At 41.8% G+C, this 19,847-nt stretch overlaps 1 protein-coding gene across 9 annotated transcripts in view; it reads right to left on the reverse strand.

Annotated features, from left to right (window-relative positions):
* The window catches only part of SLC11A2 (solute carrier family 11 member 2), a 51,563-nt gene that overhangs the window by 7,896 nt on the left and 23,820 nt on the right, over positions 1–19,847 (reverse strand). For all 9 annotated transcript variants that reach the window (XM_045061798.1, XM_045061795.1, XM_023257054.2 and 6 more), the window contains 14 exons: positions 13,374–13,445; positions 11,297–11,445; positions 10,631–10,756; positions 9,632–9,751; positions 8,135–8,241; positions 7,533–7,603; positions 7,362–7,429; positions 5,891–6,046; positions 5,078–5,236; positions 4,173–4,259; positions 3,100–3,219; positions 2,808–2,957; positions 1,465–1,538; positions 692–845 (listed from right to left, as the gene is read on the reverse strand). In XM_045061798.1, the coding sequence (XP_044917733.1) occupies positions 692–845; positions 1,465–1,538; positions 2,808–2,957; positions 3,100–3,219; positions 4,173–4,259; positions 5,078–5,236; positions 5,891–6,046; positions 7,362–7,429; positions 7,533–7,603; positions 8,135–8,241; positions 9,632–9,751; positions 10,631–10,756; positions 11,297–11,445; positions 13,374–13,445 (1,613 nt within the window). The remainder of the gene's footprint in view (positions 1–691; positions 846–1,464; positions 1,539–2,807; positions 2,958–3,099; positions 3,220–4,172; positions 4,260–5,077; positions 5,237–5,890; positions 6,047–7,361; positions 7,430–7,532; positions 7,604–8,134; positions 8,242–9,631; positions 9,752–10,630; positions 10,757–11,296; positions 11,446–13,373; positions 13,446–19,847) is intronic.

The following is a 19,847-nucleotide window of genomic DNA, read 5'->3' on the forward strand; positions in this document are numbered from 1 at the left end:
TCTATGCTGACAGTAAACAGCCTGACTCAGGGTGACCTCATGAACCATGAGATCATGACCTGAGCCGAAATTGGACGCTTAACAGACTGAGCCACCCAGGCACCCCCATGATGGTACCATCCGAACATACCTATCATCATGTTCACATAATCTACCCTAGACTTTTGAGAAGGAACTTGATTATCTCGGAACACATTACTCCATATTCATTTTCTATGTAGTTACGATTTCATAACCATCATTTTTAAATCACTCTAGAGTAATTCAATGAGCGAGTATCACTGTTATTTCTTTACAAGACAGTTATTAAATGGCAGAGCTGAGCAGGGCCGTGAACTCACGTGTATCCCGCCCCAAAGCTCTGACATCTCACCAACCCCATCTCGTACTGCCCTCTACTTTCTATACTGCTCTTCTTTTAATTCCTCAAACACAGTACACTCTCTTATTAGGAATTACTAAGAATGGAAACCAGCAGAAGTGACAGGACAGCTCTTACGAGTCTAAATTTTATGGTTAAAAATATTGTTTAACCACAGCTGACGTTATTAACAATTTCATGTAAACTGTTCCAGTAACCTGGAGATAAGAAGGCTATGTGCTCTTTTCAGTCCTTTCATTCTGGTATCAGTAAGCCCCGTCTCTACCAACTCTGATACATATACCCCTACTCCCTCCTGAATGGACTTACCAAGTATAACACAAAGCTCAGATAAGCCACACTGACCACAGCAGCTACCACATACAATGCCACATGCCCTAGTTCCTGGACATAAACCATGACAAAGTACATGTTGATGGAACAGACGATAAGGACCAAGATCCCGCCTGCAATCCTCCAGCCTCTGTAAAAGAATCAGCAATCATTGGTGGAATAGTCCAACCTATCTGTAAGCAGAAAAGGACACTCGGTCTTGTGGGGCAGACAGGACAGGAGTTAAGAGGCATTTCAAAATGAACTGAAAATTGTCTTATTATGTCCCAATTAAATGAGCCAAATAGACACCAGTAGGGAAAAAGAGGTGGGGGAAATACTATCAAATAATCCCTGATATTTAAGTCCCTAAAAATGCAACAAGCCCTAAAAATGCAACAAGCCCGGAGTTCCTAGAGATGCAACAGACAATTTCAAATGCCCCACACTCTTTAAAGATGCATATAAAAGGTATTAGTTTATGCCTTTCTCATTAAGATCATTTAACATGAAATTAAGGCAGCTTCAGTGGCTGCAGCTGAAGAAGAAAACCCTAAGAGCTGATCTTTCTCTCCCCAAAAATGAAAAATTGCTTGCCTTCTTTTACTACATTCAGAGTCTCCATTTTCTAAGCCAAAGATTGAGGGGCACCTCTAGGAATCACCTCTCAAAGCATGTGGTTCCCTATATGACTCATTTTCTGACTGGCCTGTTGGATGCAGATACCATTTCCCCACGTATTTTGGGGGAACTGAGAGAAGTACACTCACATTCCATTGGCAAAGTCACTCATTACTGGCCGCAAGCTCGTAAATGTGAGGATGGGTATGAGAGCAAAGGGAAGCTGGAAAAGAAAGAACAAAGATCAGACAGGACTACTGGAGATACTCATATTACCCAGCCCTGTTAGCAAAAGGGAAACACACACCCTGCTTCATCTGCCCCATGAGAAATTATTCCTGTCATCCCAACATGCTCATGCATTACGTTGAAATCTATAGAGGCATCATTAACTTAGCATCGATCATCATCCTTTGAGTCCTTAAAAACATTTGTTATCTTCCTTGTCTTCTTAACCTCCATAGGACCTAACGATGTCCTATGTTATTTGTTATTTAATGTTTGCTTGGATTAAGAAACAATAATTTGAGGGGCGCCTGGGTGGCGCAGTCGGTTAAGCGTCCGACTTCAGCCAGGTCACGATCTCGCGGTCCGTGAGTTCGAGCCCCGCATCGGGCTCTGGGCTGATGGCTCGGAGCCTGGAGCCTGTTTCCGATTCTGTGACTCCCTCTCTCTCTGCCCCTCCCCCGTTCATGCTCTGTCTCTCTCTGTCCCAAAAATAAATAAACGTTGAAAAAAAAAATTAAAAAAAAAAAAAAACAATAATTTTATACTCTGTACATAATTATAGCAGGTAATTCCCATTCAACAAGCTTTTAAAACCAAACCATGTCCAAAAGATTTTATTTAGAAAAATGTTTTAAAATTCATTTGAGAGAGAAAGAGAGAGAGAGAGAGAAAGAGAGAGAGAGAGAGAGAGAGAGAGAGAGAATAAACGGGGGAGGGGCAGAGAGAAGAAGAGACAGAATCTCAAGCAAGATCTGCACTGTCAGTGCAGAGCCAGATGCAGGGCTCAAACTCATGAACCGTGAGATCGTGACCTGAGCTGAGGTCAAGAGTCTGACGCTTCACTGACTGTACCACCCAGGCACCCTAAAAGCTTTCATTTATGCATTTATTTATTTTTGTTTGTTTGTTTGTTTATTTTTGAGAGCAAATGGGGGAGGCGCAGAGGGAGAGGGAGACAGAGAATACCAATCAGGCTCTGCGCTATCAGCATAGAGCTTGACTAGGGGCTCAAATCCATGAACAGTGATATCATGACCTGAGTTCAAGTCAAGAGTTGGATGCTTAACTGAATGAACCACCCAGGCATCCCTAAAAGGTTTTTAGATACCAGGGATTCCATACATTTACTGCAGACCAAGACTCTGCCTCTTTCTTCCTCTCAATTTTCCCCAGCACCCAGCCCTATACACTCAGTACCTAGGGACAGCAATATATAATGCTGCCTGATTAAATGGAATGGGAGTTTCCTCAGCTCCTTCCTTACCTGTAAGCTCTGCAGAACATTCAGGAAGTCATTCATCCCTGTTAGATGCTCTACATCCTGGAAGATGGCAACAAGCAGAGTGGGGATGATGGCAATAGAGCGGGTCAGAATCACTCGGGCAAAGCGTGACCACTTTAGGTTCAGGAATCCCTGGAAGAAAACACAGCAGGATGAATGTCTAGAATAGGAAACAGAGAGGTCTGGGAAGCCCTTAGAAACATGGGAGTAAAAAGAAGTAACAAAAGGACAATGTTTTCTTCCTCTTATGTATACCAGTCACAACAGCACATACCTCCATGACGAACTGGCCAGAATAGGTTCCTGTCATGGTAGAGCTCTGCCCTGCAGCCAGGATCCCCACTGCCCAGATGTAGAGTGCAGCAGGCCCAAAGTAACATCCCAGTACAACACCCTGGGAGAAGCAGGGAAGAAAGATGTTTGTATCAATGATCTGCTTAGACAACACCCAAAACAGAATTCCTCTGCAGCATTTCTCCCTCTTCCTTCCTATGTACCAATCTACACCAAGTGCTGTGTTGGGAACTACCCCAGAAGCTAGACTCAGGACCTGTCCTCACTTCAGAGGCCCTCAACCTAAATTTTCCTGGATATTCCTTCATTCCTCTACCTCTTCTCCAAGTTCTTAAAGGCTTCATCTTCAACATAGATTTTAAATATGTGAAAAAAAAAAGTCTATACCACATTTCTCAAATGATATTACTTAACCCACTATTCTGGAAGATAGCAACAGGAGTGAAGAAAAAGGTCAAATAAATTTGGGAAGTGCTACATAAGCTATGTGTTCTACTCTTGGAGGTTCGTAATGTAACCAACATAAAAGGGACTGAGAGGTCCCAATAAAGAATACTTTATCAGAAACACTTTCTTCAGTCTCCCCCAATAAATATCCTATAAAAAGGGGTGCCTGGGTGATTCAGTCGGTTGGGCATCCAACTTTAGCTTCATGATCTCGCGGTTTGTGAGTTTGAGCCCCGTGTCAGGCTTGCCACTATCAGTGCAGAGCCTCTGTCCCCACCCCCCTCTCTCTGCCCCTCCCCTGCTCACTCGCACGCACTCTCTCTCTCTAAATAAAAAACTTTAAAAAGAAACTTTAAAAAATCCTATAAAACAATAAACTACCAGCATAACTCTGGGAATGGCTGATACTGTTCATCTTTATCTTTCAGCTTATCCTCTATTCCCTCCCATGTAATCCAAAAATGCTTGTCTGGCATCTAGACCTCTGAAATAAATGGCACTCCAGAGAAGATATACTCAGTTCTGAAGTGAACCCACAGAAAAGACCAGATACTATTCCAAGAATATTGATTCAGGAGCAATGATCACAGATCTGAATAGGTTTACCCCTTTGTAGATGTCCACGGCCAGTGTCGAGTTATCGTCAGGAAAGAGGCTAGTGTGGGGACTGCTGGCATTTCTACAGACTGCAACCTGGAATGCAAGCAGTTTAGGAGCAACTTTTATTTTTGAGGCAAGGACCAGATCAGAAGAACTCTCCAGCAAATCACAAACTACACGTCATACTCAAGTCATCTATGAGACCTAGGGTGGAGGTAAGACACCGGATACACGTTGTAAAGGGAGGAGAGACTGGCACCAATGTCACGTGTGGTCTTCTTCCATAATCTTTCTACACCCCCCTGCCATCAAAAATATTTACCGAGTGAAGAGTGTGCATGGTAATACGTGAATGCTGGCTCACTTTAAGCGATGACAGGAGGAGAGGGCCCCTAAGAAACAGGAGAGGACTCCTGAGTCAAAGCAGAGCCAGAAGTCCGAATTCCTATAGACAGGCAATCAGGAATCAAGACGACAGAGAATTCAAAATGCAAAAGAGTGAGGGAAAAAAAAAATGCCAAAGAGTGTATCTTAGGCGGTTTCTGTTTTCTGTTTGTTGACTCCTCCCCACTTGTCCTCATCACCAAATGGCAGGACTGGCAAGCAGGCTGGCAGTTGATAAACAGGAAACAAAAGGGGATGACGAAGAGCCAAACAGACACGAAGCCACTAACAGCAACATGAGGCAATCTTTGATCCGAGGCAAGCTCTCTTCTGTGCCAAAAGATGGGAAAAATGGGTCTAGGCTTAGTCTGCCCCCAGACTCCAGACCCTAACTAGTACAGTGATTAGGGGGCAGCCCTGAGGTTGGAGATCTGTTTCCCCTGAGCTTCAAGTCACTGTCATTCTGCCTACCCCACTCCTTCACTTATCCTCACATTCACTACCATTCACGACCCTGGCTTACTCACCACCTGGTCGTTGGTTTTTTCAAAAAATGCTTCGGCAAAGACGGAGACGACAAAGACGTTGATGATGAAGGAAACAAAGAGAGCAATGCAGGATTCAATGAAAAAGTACTTATTAGCTTCTCGTACCTCCTGCTTATTGGCTCGGTTTACCTGTCTGGACTAGAGAGAGGACAGCAGTAGTCGTTAATTAGTTAGAACAAGTCTCCTCATAATATTGCATGAGTTTGGAGTCAGAGGAAAGATGCAGAGGGCAAAACAACTGACCATATGAAATGTGAGAAAACGCACTTTAACATCCTAGTTCATGAAGTGAGTAAGAACTTCGTGACACTCTGACAACGTTGGGCATGCCCCAAACAGGAAATGATGACTATGAGCTCTCAGTTATTGTGGCCAGAAGAACCACCGACATACAAAAACAACCTCATTTTCAGTCCTAATAACCTTAATTATAAAGGTCTCTGAAATCGCCCAGCGAACTACTGTAGAAGACTGACTGAGAAAAGCTTTGTTGGGTACTTTACTTCTGATCTCCTCACGGTCACTCAGACTTTTGAGATTCAAACACAAGAGACTTGGTGTACTTTTGGACCTTTTAGGTAGAACTTTAGTCCCAGTTTTTCCGTGGGGTCACTTATGTCTGGTCACCTTTGTGATAAAAACAGTCTGAGTGTGTGGAGTTTATAAACACCCAACTGTGGAAAAATACTTCTCTCCTTTAGGGCTCTAACAGTTTTAAACTATGCGTGTGTCCCTTGCAACTGAAGGAACCATCAACTACCTGGGGGGCATGGAGATAAGGGCCATGCTCACCTTGACTAAGGCAGAATGCAGGTACATATTGTGTGGCATGATGACAGCTCCCACGATGCCCACAGCCTGCTCGATCTGTGGGGTGTGACAGCCTGGACAGGATGGCAGGAACATGCCCTTGAGTACCTGGCTCTGGCTGGGTTTCACTGTAACATACTATATGCCAACATAACAACTATTAGGATATGAGACCGGGGGAGTAACACAGTACTAGGAAACACTCAGCATCCATTGTTCCTTACAATACTTTCTTCAACAACTACCTGGAATAATGAGGAACACAGAACCATTAGGAAACCAAGAAGCATAAGAGGGGCTTGCTGCCAGAGGTCTGAGAATTCAGGACTGGGGTACCCAGACACTTTACATCACATTTTAAATATACAAAGTAGATGTGTGGAGAATGTAATTAATATTCTAAAGAAACAGTCAGCAGCTGCTAAGGGCCTCACTGATAGCAGCTTCACAACCACTCCTGGGAGACAGACCCAAGAATACAGTCAATTCTTGATTACCCACACTCATGCCTCTATTCACCTATGTTTATCTAAAAATCATTTATGTTTGCCACTAACATATGCTGAGACTCATTCATGAATACTTCCCATACACACTTTTTCCTGGTTCCGCATTTCTCTTGGAAGCCTTAGACTAACCTATTGCATAATCTATTCACAGATTAGATACACTTTTCCAAGTTTAGTGAGGCCATTAAGCAAAAATCAGTTCATAACAATTGAACATAGGGGCGCCCAGGTGGCTCAGTTGGGTAAACATCCAACTCTTGATTTCGGCTTAGGCGATGATCTTAAGGTTCATGAGATCGAGCCCCAAGTGGGGCTCTGGGCTGACAGGGTGGGTGGAGCCTGCTTGGGATTCTCTCTCTCCCTCTCTTTCTGCCCCTCCCCTGCTCACGTGTACACGCATGCTTTCTCTCTCTCTCTCAAAATAAATAAATATTTAAAAAAACAATTGGACACAGAAAGGTACTATTACTGCATAAAATGGTACTGATTCCCAGGAGCAGCTGGGTTGGGGCAAAAAGCAGGAAACGTCGGCTATATCCCTTAGAGTTCATTAACTGTTGCAATACAGAGAAAGTTCAAGCTGCAGTTGGTATAAGCCAATATAAGTAAAACCCCTCCAAGTTCACAGCCAGGAATAACCCTGCTTCCTCCCTAGCCCTCTCCCAGGATGCTCTATTGTTGGGATGGCCAACTTGGAACCAGAGAGTCTAGTCAAGGAAGTCCTAAAAAATCTAGTCACTTTTGAACTAGGAGCGCCAGCAGGCCTTCCTGGAGACTAGCCTTTGCTACAGATCCTATTCCTTCAAAACTAGCCTAGACTGAATTGGCTTTTTGTTAATGCATGGGATACAACCAAACCATCATAGCATTATATGATTGTAAATAAAAGGCAAAAAAAATCTTTCCTTTGTTGTAAAAGCTAACGAATAGCCTATAATACTTGCCTCATATCCAAATGTGAGGGCCATAATAGTGATGAGAAAGCCAAAAAATGCTTCTAGCTTCCGTAAGCCTAAAAGGGAAAATGCAGCAGTGAGCTCACAGAAGGCAGACTTCTCCATCAGCTACATGATGGAAAGTAGATTCTTTGACCCCTCCATTCCCACTCTCCTTACCATACTTGTCCAAAAAGAGAAATACAAAGGTATCTGCAATGGTGATGAGAACTCCACCCCATAGAGGAACCCTAGGTCAGAGGTAAGAAATGGAGATTAAAAGAAAGAAAGAAAACATTGAGAAACACTTTCTCTCCAACAGGTCTCCAGATATACAATACTTGGAGAAGCAAGGACTTGGGGGAGAGGCGACAGTGGTGGGAGGTCAGGCCTTGGGTAGTTTAGGATCACAGCACCAACTGAATTAATTACATTCATTCCAACACTGATGGTCTACTAAGTCAGACATTTCAGATACACAGCTGAAAAGTATAGATCTTACCCCTCTAGGAGCTCACTGTCTAGTGGGATAAGCTGATATACAGATAAATAATTGTAACACACAATGTCACATACTATACAATAGTGGGATGTATAACCCAACATGAGAACATGGGACGTATAGAGCCTACAGGCTGCTGGGAGAGAAGGTGGCTCCAGAAAGGCTCCACAGAAAAAATAATACTCAAGTTGAATCTTGAAAACTGAAAATGAGTTGGGTGGTTTTTACATTTGTTTTGAAATTTAGCAAAATATGACTCTCTGGAGGAAAACCCCCTCACCTTCCTACAGACAGGAGATTGATGGCAATGGCTGAGCCAATAACTTCTTGCATATCTGAGCCAATGATAGCCAACTCCACCATCAGCCATAGGATAATTCGTGGGACCTAAATACCAAACAGCAGAAAGACATGGTTCTAATTAATCATTTCTAAGAACTTTCCTTAGAGTTTGGAATTCACATCTGGCACTGACCCATCCACAGTCCTTTATAAGCTTCCAGTCTAGGGATGGACTACTGCACTGTGGCCCCCCGCTGGAGAAAGCAAGGGTGTTTCTACGTGGTAGAACCTATGAGCCGAGGTCAGGGCAAGGGCTGATCCTAATTTTTTCTCTTTCCCTTCCACTCAAGAGAGGAACAGAATTTCCATTCATTAATTTCCACTTAATTTCCCGCCTAAAAACAAACTTAAAAGTTTTAGGGAAAGATGAGGATGCTCATATGGTCAAAATATTGTTCAGGAGAGAACAGAAAATGACCACAAGAGAAAATATTCTGACCGTGGCTAAAGAGACAAAACAAAAATGAAAAGGCTGGGGTCATCCTTAATGTAATAATAATACACAAGCAAGTGAAAAAGGACAGACATGTAAAGGGACTAAGGGTGAACTGATTGGAATTGAGTGGCATATAAGAGGAAACTAATCTGGTCAAATAATCCAGCTAAAAGACAAATTTAGTTAATACTGGCTAGCAGGGGTCAAGAAAAAAAACAAACAAACAAACATCTTCAGGTATTGACTATACAGAAAAATTGTCACAAAAAACAACTGTTAAGATACATGAAGAAAAAGAAGCTACAAGAAATTATAAATTACCATGGCTTTTTTGAGAAGCATATATGGGGAAATAAAGCAGATACAGATAGTTTCTCACAGCCATGAAAGGAGATTAAACATTTAGGACAAACCAGAGGCAGATCAGTATCTTATCTAAAGATGAACCTAGGTTAAAACTATCTTCCAGACACAGAGTCCATTCCTGCCTTAGATAGCAGTGAGAAAGGGCCAAAATGTCCAGAAAAAAGCTGCAGAAGACAGTATAACCTCCAGGGGCATGGTAAATTGAAAAATAATTATTAACAAATCCAAAGATCCTGCCACATATAGTAAAATGAAAAACCTTATTTTTCAAACTGATGACAAAGTCAATCAAAAAAGAAAATATGTATGATAGTAATAAAGATGTATGACTCAAAGTGCTTAGAGCACTCCCACCCCTCCATGGGCTGGGCACTGCAAGATGCCAGAAGGCAGAACGAATGGCAGGTATTTATGCAAACTGAGTTTTTCGAAGGAAGCTTTCTGGCAAAAAGCGAATCTCAAGTTAAATTCTGAAGGAGTAGAGAAATATGGGTTGGCAGCAAGAGGAACTAAATAATATTCCTTGGGACTCATCCTCAGGGCCCCTGACCGCCAAGCCCTCAGGCCAGCACGTATCACCAGACACACAGGTTCCTACGAGATGAGTAACAAACAGCACACTACATTGCTCACCCTGGGATACTGACGGTGACACACTTCAGCAAGATGCAACCCCGTGACCACTCCCAGTCTAGCTGCAAGGCGCTGGAGTAGGAGCCCCACCATGGTGGCCAACAGAAGAACCCAGAGCAACTAGAAAAGAACAAAATCCCATCATAACACTCATTAGACAACTGGGGTGTTTTTGTTTGGCTGGTTAGCAACATGAATGAGAAATACAACATTCAGGAAAGAGCCCAGATCCAGAATCAAATGACCTGAGTTCTGTATCAGGTTCTGTACATAACCTGCTAGGTCACCTCATACCTTTCTGAGTCTTAGTTTCTCCCACCTACAGTTTCTCCTTTGTTCAAGGAAACTATGTGGAGTAGATAAAACAAAACAAAAATTTAAAACCAAATATGTGTCCAAAATAAATTAAGGGGCACCTGGGTGGCTCGGTCAGTTAAGCATCCGACTCTGGCACAGTACATGATCTCAAGGTTCGTGAGTTTCAGCCCCACATGGGGCTCGTTGCAGACAGCTCAGAGCTTGGAGCCTGCTTTGGATTCTGTGTCTCCCTCTCTCTCCGCCCTCCTCCGCTGGCGCTCTCTCTCTCTCTCTCTCTCAAAAATAAATAAACATTAAAAAAATTTTTTTTAATAAATTAAAAAAAAAAAACAGAAGGGTGACTCAATCAGTTGAGCATCCAACTTCAGCTCAGGTCATGATCTCACAGTTCTTGAGTTTAAGCCCCACATTGAGCTCACTGCTGTTCAGTGAGGAGTATGCTTCAGATCCTTTGTCCCTCTCTCTCTGCCCCTCACCCACTCACATTTTCTCAAAAACAAATAAACATTAAAAAAAAAAAAAAAAAGCAGATGGTGGAAAGTACTTTTCACCTAAGCATTACTGCCAATGAAGTATTTGCATGTAACTCCCGAGGCTGACATCCGACAGGCATTGTAGGGGGAAAGGATGTGAGGGTGTACTGAGTGTTTAAAAGGGACAGGGGTAAGACCAGATATTCACCTTAAATCCAGCCACCGCTCCAGACTGCAAATCAGACTCGATGTTTCCTGGATCCAAGTAGGCAATACTCATAAGAAAGCCCGGTCCCGTGAAAGCCCAGAGTTTACGAAAGCTAAAACAAGAATACTATACGAGAGAGGAAGACATCAAACGAATTACCACCTCCAAATTACTGATCTAATTTATCTGTTATTTTGTTACATATAAAACAACAATATGAGCTTCATAAGATCGAAAGACTTAGGATGTTGGACACTGCGTGCATCCAAGTTCAACTTCCATGTTACCCACTTCTTATCAATAAGCTACCTCTTCTCTGTCCAAATAGGAGCCCTTTCTTTACCTGTTCTTTCCATCAATCAGCCTCTCAGTCTAAAACCTATCAGTACCCCTATGCCCAATCACTACCCAAATGGGACACTGTAAAAAAAAAGAATATGAAATTCATACTTCTAGATCAAAAAATATTCACTAGGTCAATGTGGCAACTGTTTTTCAAGGCCCTCATTTTCCCAAACAGTTTCTACTTATTCTGATTACAAAAGCTGTCTTCAGAGACTGCTTGCCAAAATTAGATGTGAGGCCATTAATCTTGAGTTATCCAGCAGACTTTTCACTCCTAAGTTTTCTCTAAATAAAGTTTTCCTCCAAAGATTTGTCACTAACCTCCTCTTCAGGAATGGCAATCTTCTCGTCAAAGTAGGTGGTGAAGGGCTCCTGTGAGTGCCCAGTGGACTGGGAAAGAGATGAGTTACTATAGGCAGGGTTGAGGGTACCAAGACTGGCAGGGTCCCCATGGTCTCCAGAAGCATCATCTAAATTAACAAATTTGAGAAGAAATGAAAATGAGCAAAATACACTGACAACTCATCCTTAGTAACTTTTAAATTAAATCTTTTAATACCTAAATGCACAAGACCAAGCTGACTCTACTCAATTTATTTCTAATATTTTATTTATATTTTTAATAAACTAATTCCTTTCTTAAAAGTTTATTTATTTTGAGAAAGAGAGCACCAGTGGGGGAGGGGCAGAGAAAGAGAAAGAGAGTGAGAGAGAGAACCTCAAGCAGGCTCCATGCTGGCAGCACAGAGCCCAATGCAGGGCTCAAACTCACAAACCGTGAGATCATGACCTGAGTCAAAGTCAAGAGTCAAATGCTTAACTACTGAGCCACCCAGGCGCCCAAAATAAATGAATTCTTTAATAGGCGATATATTCACAGGGATGGAAATTCAGGAAATAAAAAAAGCTTATGGTAACAAAGCTCCCTCTCACCCCTCTTCCCCAGTCACTCAGCTCTAGATCAGTTTTAACGCTCATCTTGCAATGGTTTTCCCACTTTCACACTTCTATATTCCCAGGTAGCAATTTTTAGAACCACTTCATTTTCTTCTAAAAACACGGATGTCTAGGGCTCAAAATATAACATTCCCAGGCTGGTAAAACCTAGAATCTTAACTTTTAGAAGAAAGGAACTAAGTCTGTCTAGTTCCGTCTCCAACCCATCATTTGGTAGGACTTACTCAAAGAATCATCCTTGGACATTATACCTCTGTCAGGCTTCTCAATAAATGTGGAAGTTGAAAAATCCTGCCACAGTTCAAGCTAAAATCTGAACCTGCAGGAAAGCCACCAAGCAGGAACCCTTTGCCTCCCGACGACGGTCTGCAGTGAAGAGCTTTGGGTCACGGGGTGTGGGCACCCTTGTGATGGGAGGTCTCATCTTAGACTGGTAATCAGTGTTTCCCTGAGTCCTGCATTTCGCAGTTAATCTTAAGTGCTGGGAAGGGGAGGGTCTGGAAGAAAAGGGCTAATCTGCCAGAAGGACACAAAGCCTAGTTTGGTAGCCATCAAATGGCTATTTTGAACCACAGAGCTCTCTAATGTTAGGGTTTCCAAGAAATCCTTGCAACCTCCAATTAGAAAAACAAAAGCTCTCTTTCTATAAGGAGCTGACCCACTGAGGTGAAGTGGCCCTGAATTAATGAAGATATTTAAAGAAAAGGAATGAAAATTCTAAAGGGGACATTTAGAATTCGGAAGGATTAGGGCACTCAAGAAGCTCTAATGGAATATACAGTTTAAGGTGCTTGCTCGGTATTTTATTGCTCCTCACGTTAAGTATCTGCAGTACTGTGAAAAGCCAAAGCATTCTAAAGAATTTTATGCCAGGTCTGTGATTAATACTGCCCTTGCAAGCATTACTGCTATAGAAACCAGACTTGTAGCTAATCTTGGCTCATCTCAGAATTGGAAATAAGACAGGAGACAGATCTCTCTAGTTATAAACCAATTTTCATTTACAGCCTAAATTAGCAGATGGTGACTGGATCGGACCTGATTGGAGCAGGTCTCTGTGATGATACTGTTGGCTAGGGAAGCGGAGTTAAGGACAGTTTTTGTTACCACAGATGACAAGAAGGAAAATATGGTCAATTTCTGTTACTGATTTAAACCTAATTCCAGGGCGCCTGGGTGGCTCAATTGGTTAAGCGTCTGACTTCAGCTCAGGTCATGATCTCATGGTTCGTGGGTTCGAGTCCCTCATCGGGCTCTGTGCTGACAGCTCAGAGCCTGGAGCCTGCTTCAGATTGTGTGTCTCCCTCTCTTTCTGCCCCTCTCCCATTCATGCTTTGTCTCTCTCTCTCTCTTTCAAAAATAAGCATTAAAAAAATTAAAATAAAAAAAATAAACTTAGTTCCAAATAAAAATCAGACAATAACACAAAGCTGTAAATTACCATCTGGCATCTTCTGTTCAGGACCCAATACCATGGTGGATGACTGAGTGTCCAAGTTCTTAGAATAGGATTCTGAAATGGAGAAAAGGAAGAGAGGAATCAGCAAGAACAAACTAAAAGTTTAGAACCAGCATTTTGTTACTCTGTACAACTGATCCCGTATTATATGAAAAGAATTAATCCTTCTACTGAATTAGATAACCTAGAAAATAATTAGTTTTCAGAGTATGATTGAGATATTTAATAAAAATATAAAAGTCTTGCTAATAAGACTTCTAAGCCAAACTGAAGCAAAAGGTGTTTCAGGGAAGTAGGCAAATACTTTTTAATAAGCATCCACAGAGAGGCTGCTAGGCGATTCCCCAGTTTCTGCCCTTTGCTTCCAGATTAACTCAAATATTTAAAACCAGATTGGTCCCCCTGCCTTTTACAAGTTTTTTATTTTAATTTTTTTTAATGTTTATTTATTTTTGAGACAGAAAGAGACAGAGAATGAACGGGGGAGGGTCAGAGAGAGAGGGAGACACAGAATCTGAAACAGGTTCCAGGCTCGGAGCTGTCAGCACAGAGCCCGACGTGGGGCTCGAACTCATGGACGATGAGCTCATGACCTGAGCTGAAGTCGGACGTTTAACCAACTGAGCCACCCAGGCGCCCCAAAGGACAAAGATCTGTAACCCTTTTTGATCTAGGAAACAATTTAAGCTCATGCTTCAATTTTCTGAGAAGGGGGGAGAAAAGGAGGGCCATTATTCCCCAGGCTCATATTTCCCTGAGGAGAGAGAGACTTCTCCTACGACATTTCTCATTCCCTAACCCTTCAACAACCGGGAGCAGAAACTAATCACCATGGCCTTCCCTTCTTGGGCTCTCAGGGAAAGATGAGGTACCAGGAGGAGTAGGCACAGTCTGCAGGATGCCAGAACTTCTCTCTGGCCTGCAAGGCCCAGGTGGGGGTCAGGGGACAGCGGGATGAGTGGTTGTCCCAGAGGTCCAGCATCCTGTTGGGTTAAATTTAACTGGGGAGAGGGGAAGATGGTAGTAAGCTCATCTAGCCACAGATCTATGGAGTATTCTCCAGTCAACCCCACCAATCAGGATGATTTTTTAACATTTTGATCTGCTGATTAAGGAATTTATTTCTCAGTTGATTTCAAATTTAGAAGGAGAAAGACAAGGCAATATTTATTGTTTTTTAAAAAAAAATTTTTAATGTTTATTTCTGAGACAGAGAGAGAGCATGAGCAGGGGAGGGGCAGAGAGAGAGAGAGAGAGAGAGAGAGAGAGAGAGAGAGAGATAGAGATACAGAATCCGAAGCAGGCTCCAGGCTCCGAGCGGTCAGCACAGAGACCGACACGGGGCTCGAACTCACAAACCGCGAGATCACGACCTGAGCCAAAGTCGGCCACTCAACCAACTGAGCCACCCAGGCGCCCTAAGGCAATATTTATTGTTAACCCTAACCCCCACTTAAATCCCAATAAAAACTATCCTCCTAAAAAGTTATAAAGCCTCTCCTTAGATACCTTTTACTGTATAAAGTCTTCATCTCTCTTGTCCCTTGTTCCTATCTGAACATTCCTCTACTTTCTTTTTTACATAATCTATCTACCAACATATTCTGTACCTATTTTAAAGAATTACAGAATTCAGACCTGAAGGGTTTTAGGTTTCATCTATCTTCCCGATGTAAAACATACTACCACTTACTAATTTGGAAAACATAACCTTTTACCTCTATAATCACCAATATCAAGTATTTTGTTGCAATGGACAACTAGCCATGTCCCTCCTATCAGGTTTTAAGACACCAGATGTCGAAAAACCAGCCAACAGATGCCAGTAATACTGATGATATTCAAACCCTCTTTAGCACCTCATCTAAATGAGATTTACATAGCTGACCACTCAGAGTAGCAGTAGCCACTTGGATTCCAATCACAGCACAGCCCTTTGGCCCCATTCAGAGCCTTTTTATTTTACATAGAATTCTAAGAAGCTAGGTTATCAGGTTATCCTAACCCATCATAAATCAGGCACTGCAAATCAGCTTTGGGACTATGGCTCTTACGGGAAAAGGTTTTGGGCCACTTGGTGTGAGGTAAAGAGCCCTTCTTTATACTTTGATCAACTCTGAGAACATTATTATTACTTAAAATTATGTTATTAATATTTTATTATGTATTATGTTATTATCGAGAATAACTCAACTTTCTTCCAATGTGGCCCCACTCACCAAGAACTGACTAAATTAGATTACTTTTATAGTGATGACTGAGAGCCTCTTTAAGGCACAGAATTGTTTAATGCATCTGGTGAGATTTTCTCCCCAAAATAAGCTTTCAAATTCTGAGAACAAACAATTCAGATAGTACTGTGTTTTTCCCCAAGCCTACAGTCTACAAAGGTGATAAATAATTTTAGACAGAAATATTTCATGATAAAATTTTTTACAATTGTTATTTGTATTCTAAGGGACTATTCCTATACTAATTACATACAGAGCCAATAAGATACAAGAAGTCTGACCTTCTCTCTGAAATCTCAGGAATGTATTATTTTAAGAAAGGAAAAGCGATTATAGATTCCATCTTTCTCATCAAAACTTTCAGTTAACAAACTAGAAGTTCCACTGTTTCCAGTGTCTACAGAACATAACAAGAGCAGGGAATAGAGAAGGTCAGTTATGCTTGGTATTTAAATCTCCATGAAAATTTAAGACTCATATGGAAGCACTGAGTTAATATTAACACAGTTTTCCTCCCTAGGACTATGCCACCAGATCATTTCAGTCATTTAACTACATTAATAAAAAGATCAAGTTGAAATATAAGCAACCAGAATCAATCCAGCAATACTTAGTAATTATGATTAATATACATTTGATAATATTCTAGCTCACCCTCAACCATAAAGCGTCACCTTCTTCCAAAGCCAGTAAGTTTCCTCCTGTCAAACAGCAACAACAGAAAAATGGCACTCCTGGATACATGTACTATAAACTGTTTTATCCCATTCCTTATCAAAAGTTGTAAGAATGAGGTGCCTGGATGGCTCAGTGGGTTGAGGGTCCAACTCTTGATTTCGGCTCAGGTCATAATCCTGGGGTCGTGAGATAAAGCCCCATGTCAGGCTCCTCACTGAGCATGGAGCCTGCTTGGGATTCTCTCTCTCCCTCTACCCCTCTCCAACTTGTGTGTACCCACTCTCTCTCTCTTCCAAGACAAAAAAAGCTGTAAGAATGTTTACAAGTGGGGTGCCCGGCTGGCTCAGTCGGTAGAGCAATAGAGCCATGTGACTCTTGATCTCGGGGTCATGAGTTCAAGCGCCACATTGGGGTCATGAGTTCAAGCCCCACGTGAGATCAAGCCCCACAGAGATTACTTTCAAACAAATGTTTTACAAGATAAAAAGGCTAATAAAATTACATTTTCTGTCTCAAATGTTAAAAGCACCCTTTGACCCAGCAATTATGTTTCTAAGAATGTATCCTAAAGAAACACTCATACAAGGAAGTATGTGCAAGGAAATTTCCTGTAACGCTGTTGTAGTATCAATAGACTAAAAACAACCTTGATATCAGTCAAAGACTGGCTAAATAGACTATGTACATTCACAGGATAGAATGCCATGCAGCTATTATAATAGAGCATATCTAACTGTACTGATAGGAGACAATCTCCAAGATATATTTTCAAGAGATATATTTTTCAAGATATATTTTCAATTTATAGAGAGTATGGAATCATTTATATGGCAAGAAGAAAAAAAGAGGAGGGATGATAATATACATACGTACATGTATGGACTATCTCTCAAGGACATACCAAAAACTAATAATGCTGTCCCCAAGATGAAGGAGTAGGGAAGTACAAACAAGGTCAGGTGAAAGGAAGACCTCTCACTGAATATACACCATATACCATTTTGCACTTAAAAAAAAATCATTTTGTCATGTACTTGTACCATTTATTTTTTAATGCAAAAGTCCTATGGATTCACTCAGCTTCCAAACAAATACTTTCAGAATGTGTAGATGAACTCTGTCTGACAAAACTTCTGTAATGGATAATCAGAGATCTGCAGCTGTCCAGCTGGCAGGCATATAATATACTATCTTAAGCTTAACTTATTACTACTTTGTCTTAGTGCCCAAACAGCCATGCTCTGAAATTATGAATTGGGAATTTCACTTGAATGCAAAAATCAGAAGCTGCCTTGTCAGGAGTTTCCTGACTCCTTAATTTGGGTATCTCCCCAAACACATACTAGCCATAATCAATTCTGAACATCTAATTAACATTATCTCATGTGTTCTCTTAGCATTCACAAGAACTCTGGAAGAACAGTTAATTTTTTAAAGAACAATTTAGATAGCCCAAATCTGTTTTTAAATTGCCCCCAAGAAAGTTGAAATACTGAATGTTAAAAAACATGTAAGTTAAGGGGCGCCTGGGTGGCTCAGCTGGTTAAATATCTGACTCTTGGTTTCAGCTCAGGTCATGATCTCATGGTTCCTGAGATGGAACCGGCCATAAGTTGGGCTCCACACTGACAGTGCGGAGCCTGCTTGGGATTCTCTCTCTTTCTCCCTCTCTCTCTGACCCTCCCCTGCTGGTGCACAAACTCCCTCTCTCAAAATAAATAAATAAACCTGGGCACCTGGGTGGCTCAGTCAGTTAAGCATCTGACTTCAGCTCAGGTCATGATTTCACGGTTTGTGGGTTTGAGCTCTACGCTGACAGCCCAGAGCCTGGAGCCTGCTTCGGATTCTGTGTCTCCCTCTCTTTCTGGACCTCCCCTGCTCCCACTCCTCACTTGCTCTCTCTCTCTCTCAAAAATAAACATAAATAAATACATACATACAAACTATTTCACCGATTTCAGAGTAGTGTTCAATATCGCAAAAGTCTCCCTAAAATTAATTGTAAAGTTTAGAGAGTAATGTTGTTGAACATTCCTCTAATTCATCCCTTTTTACCTCCCCTCCCCTATATAAATAAAATCAAAGACAGCATTAAGAAGGCAACAAACTCTCATAGAGGGAACCAAAAGCGTTTATATGGAAGCAACTGGCTAAATAAATGTGAACAGGAATGTTTAAAGTTGACTGGCAAAATTCACAAGTTAGTCAGGAATCGCTTTTGCAAAGCATGGAAGGACTGAACATCCTCACCCTGATTTATTTTTTATTTTTTTATTTTTATTTTTTTAATTTTTTAAAAATGTTTATTTCGGAGAGAGAGAGAGAGAGACAGAGCATGAGAAGGGGAGGGGCAGAGAGAGAGGGAGACACAGAATCCGAAGCAGGCTCCAGGCTCTGAGCTGTCAGCACAGAGCGTGACGTGGGGCTCGAACCCACAAACCGTGAGATCATGACCTGAGCTGAAGTCGATGCTCAACTGACTGAGCAACCTAGGCACTCCTCCCACCCTGATTTAGACCACAGGTGCTGCCCCAAGACCCCCACCAAAGCCCATGTAAGGAGTAACATAACATAGCATAACATAGCACCTAGAGGGTATTATGCTAAGTGAAATATGTCAAAGAGGGAAAGACAAATACCATATGATTTCACTTATATGTGGAATCTAAAAAGCAAAACAAACAAATGAACAATCTCTTAAATACAGAGACCAAACGGATGGTTACCTGAGTGGAGGTGGGAGGGAAGATGGGCAAAATAGGTAACGGGGATTAAGAGGTACAAACTTCCAGGTGGCTGGGTGAGTCAGTCCATTAAGCATCTGACTTCATCTCAGGTCATGATCTCAAGGTTTCTGAGTTCAAGTCCTGCACTGGTGAGCTTGAGCCCTGCTTAGGGTGAGCCCCAATTCTCTCCCTCCCTCTCTCTCTGCCCCTCGCTCACTTGCGCCCTCTCTCTCTCTCTCTCTCTCTCTCTCAAAAAAAAAAAAGAAGTACAAACTTCCAATTTTAAAATAAATAAGTCATGGAAATGAAAAGGAAAGCATAGGGAATATAGTCAACAATACCGTAATAACATTTCACGGTGGCAAATGGGAACTCCATGTACCATGGGAAGTGTCCCATAACGTACAGAATTGTCAAATCACTATGTTGTACACCTGACTCTAATGTAACATTATATGTCAACTATGATAATTAATTTTTTTTAACGTTTATTCATTTTTGAGACAGAGAGAGACAGAGCATGAATGGGGGAAGGTCAGAGAGAGAGGGAGACACAGAATCCGAAACAGGCTCCAGGCTCCGAGCTGTCAGCACAGAGCCTGACGCGGGGCTCGAACTCACGGACCGCGAGATCATGACCTGAGCCGAAGTCGGACGCCCAACCGACTGAGCCACCCAGGCACCCTGATAATTAATTTTTAAAAAGCCTTGTGAATTTCTAAATTATTCTTGAGGATACAAAGTTTAGAATTTTTTAAATTTAGATGTAAGTGCCTCCTATTTTTCTGTTATGGAAATGAATTTGATAGAAAATGATAAAA

The sequence above is a fragment of the Felis catus genome, chromosome B4 (assembly GCF_018350175.1).
Source record: "Felis catus isolate Fca126 chromosome B4, F.catus_Fca126_mat1.0, whole genome shotgun sequence".
In the NCBI taxonomy this organism is placed as follows: Eukaryota; Metazoa; Chordata; class Mammalia; order Carnivora; family Felidae; genus Felis; species Felis catus.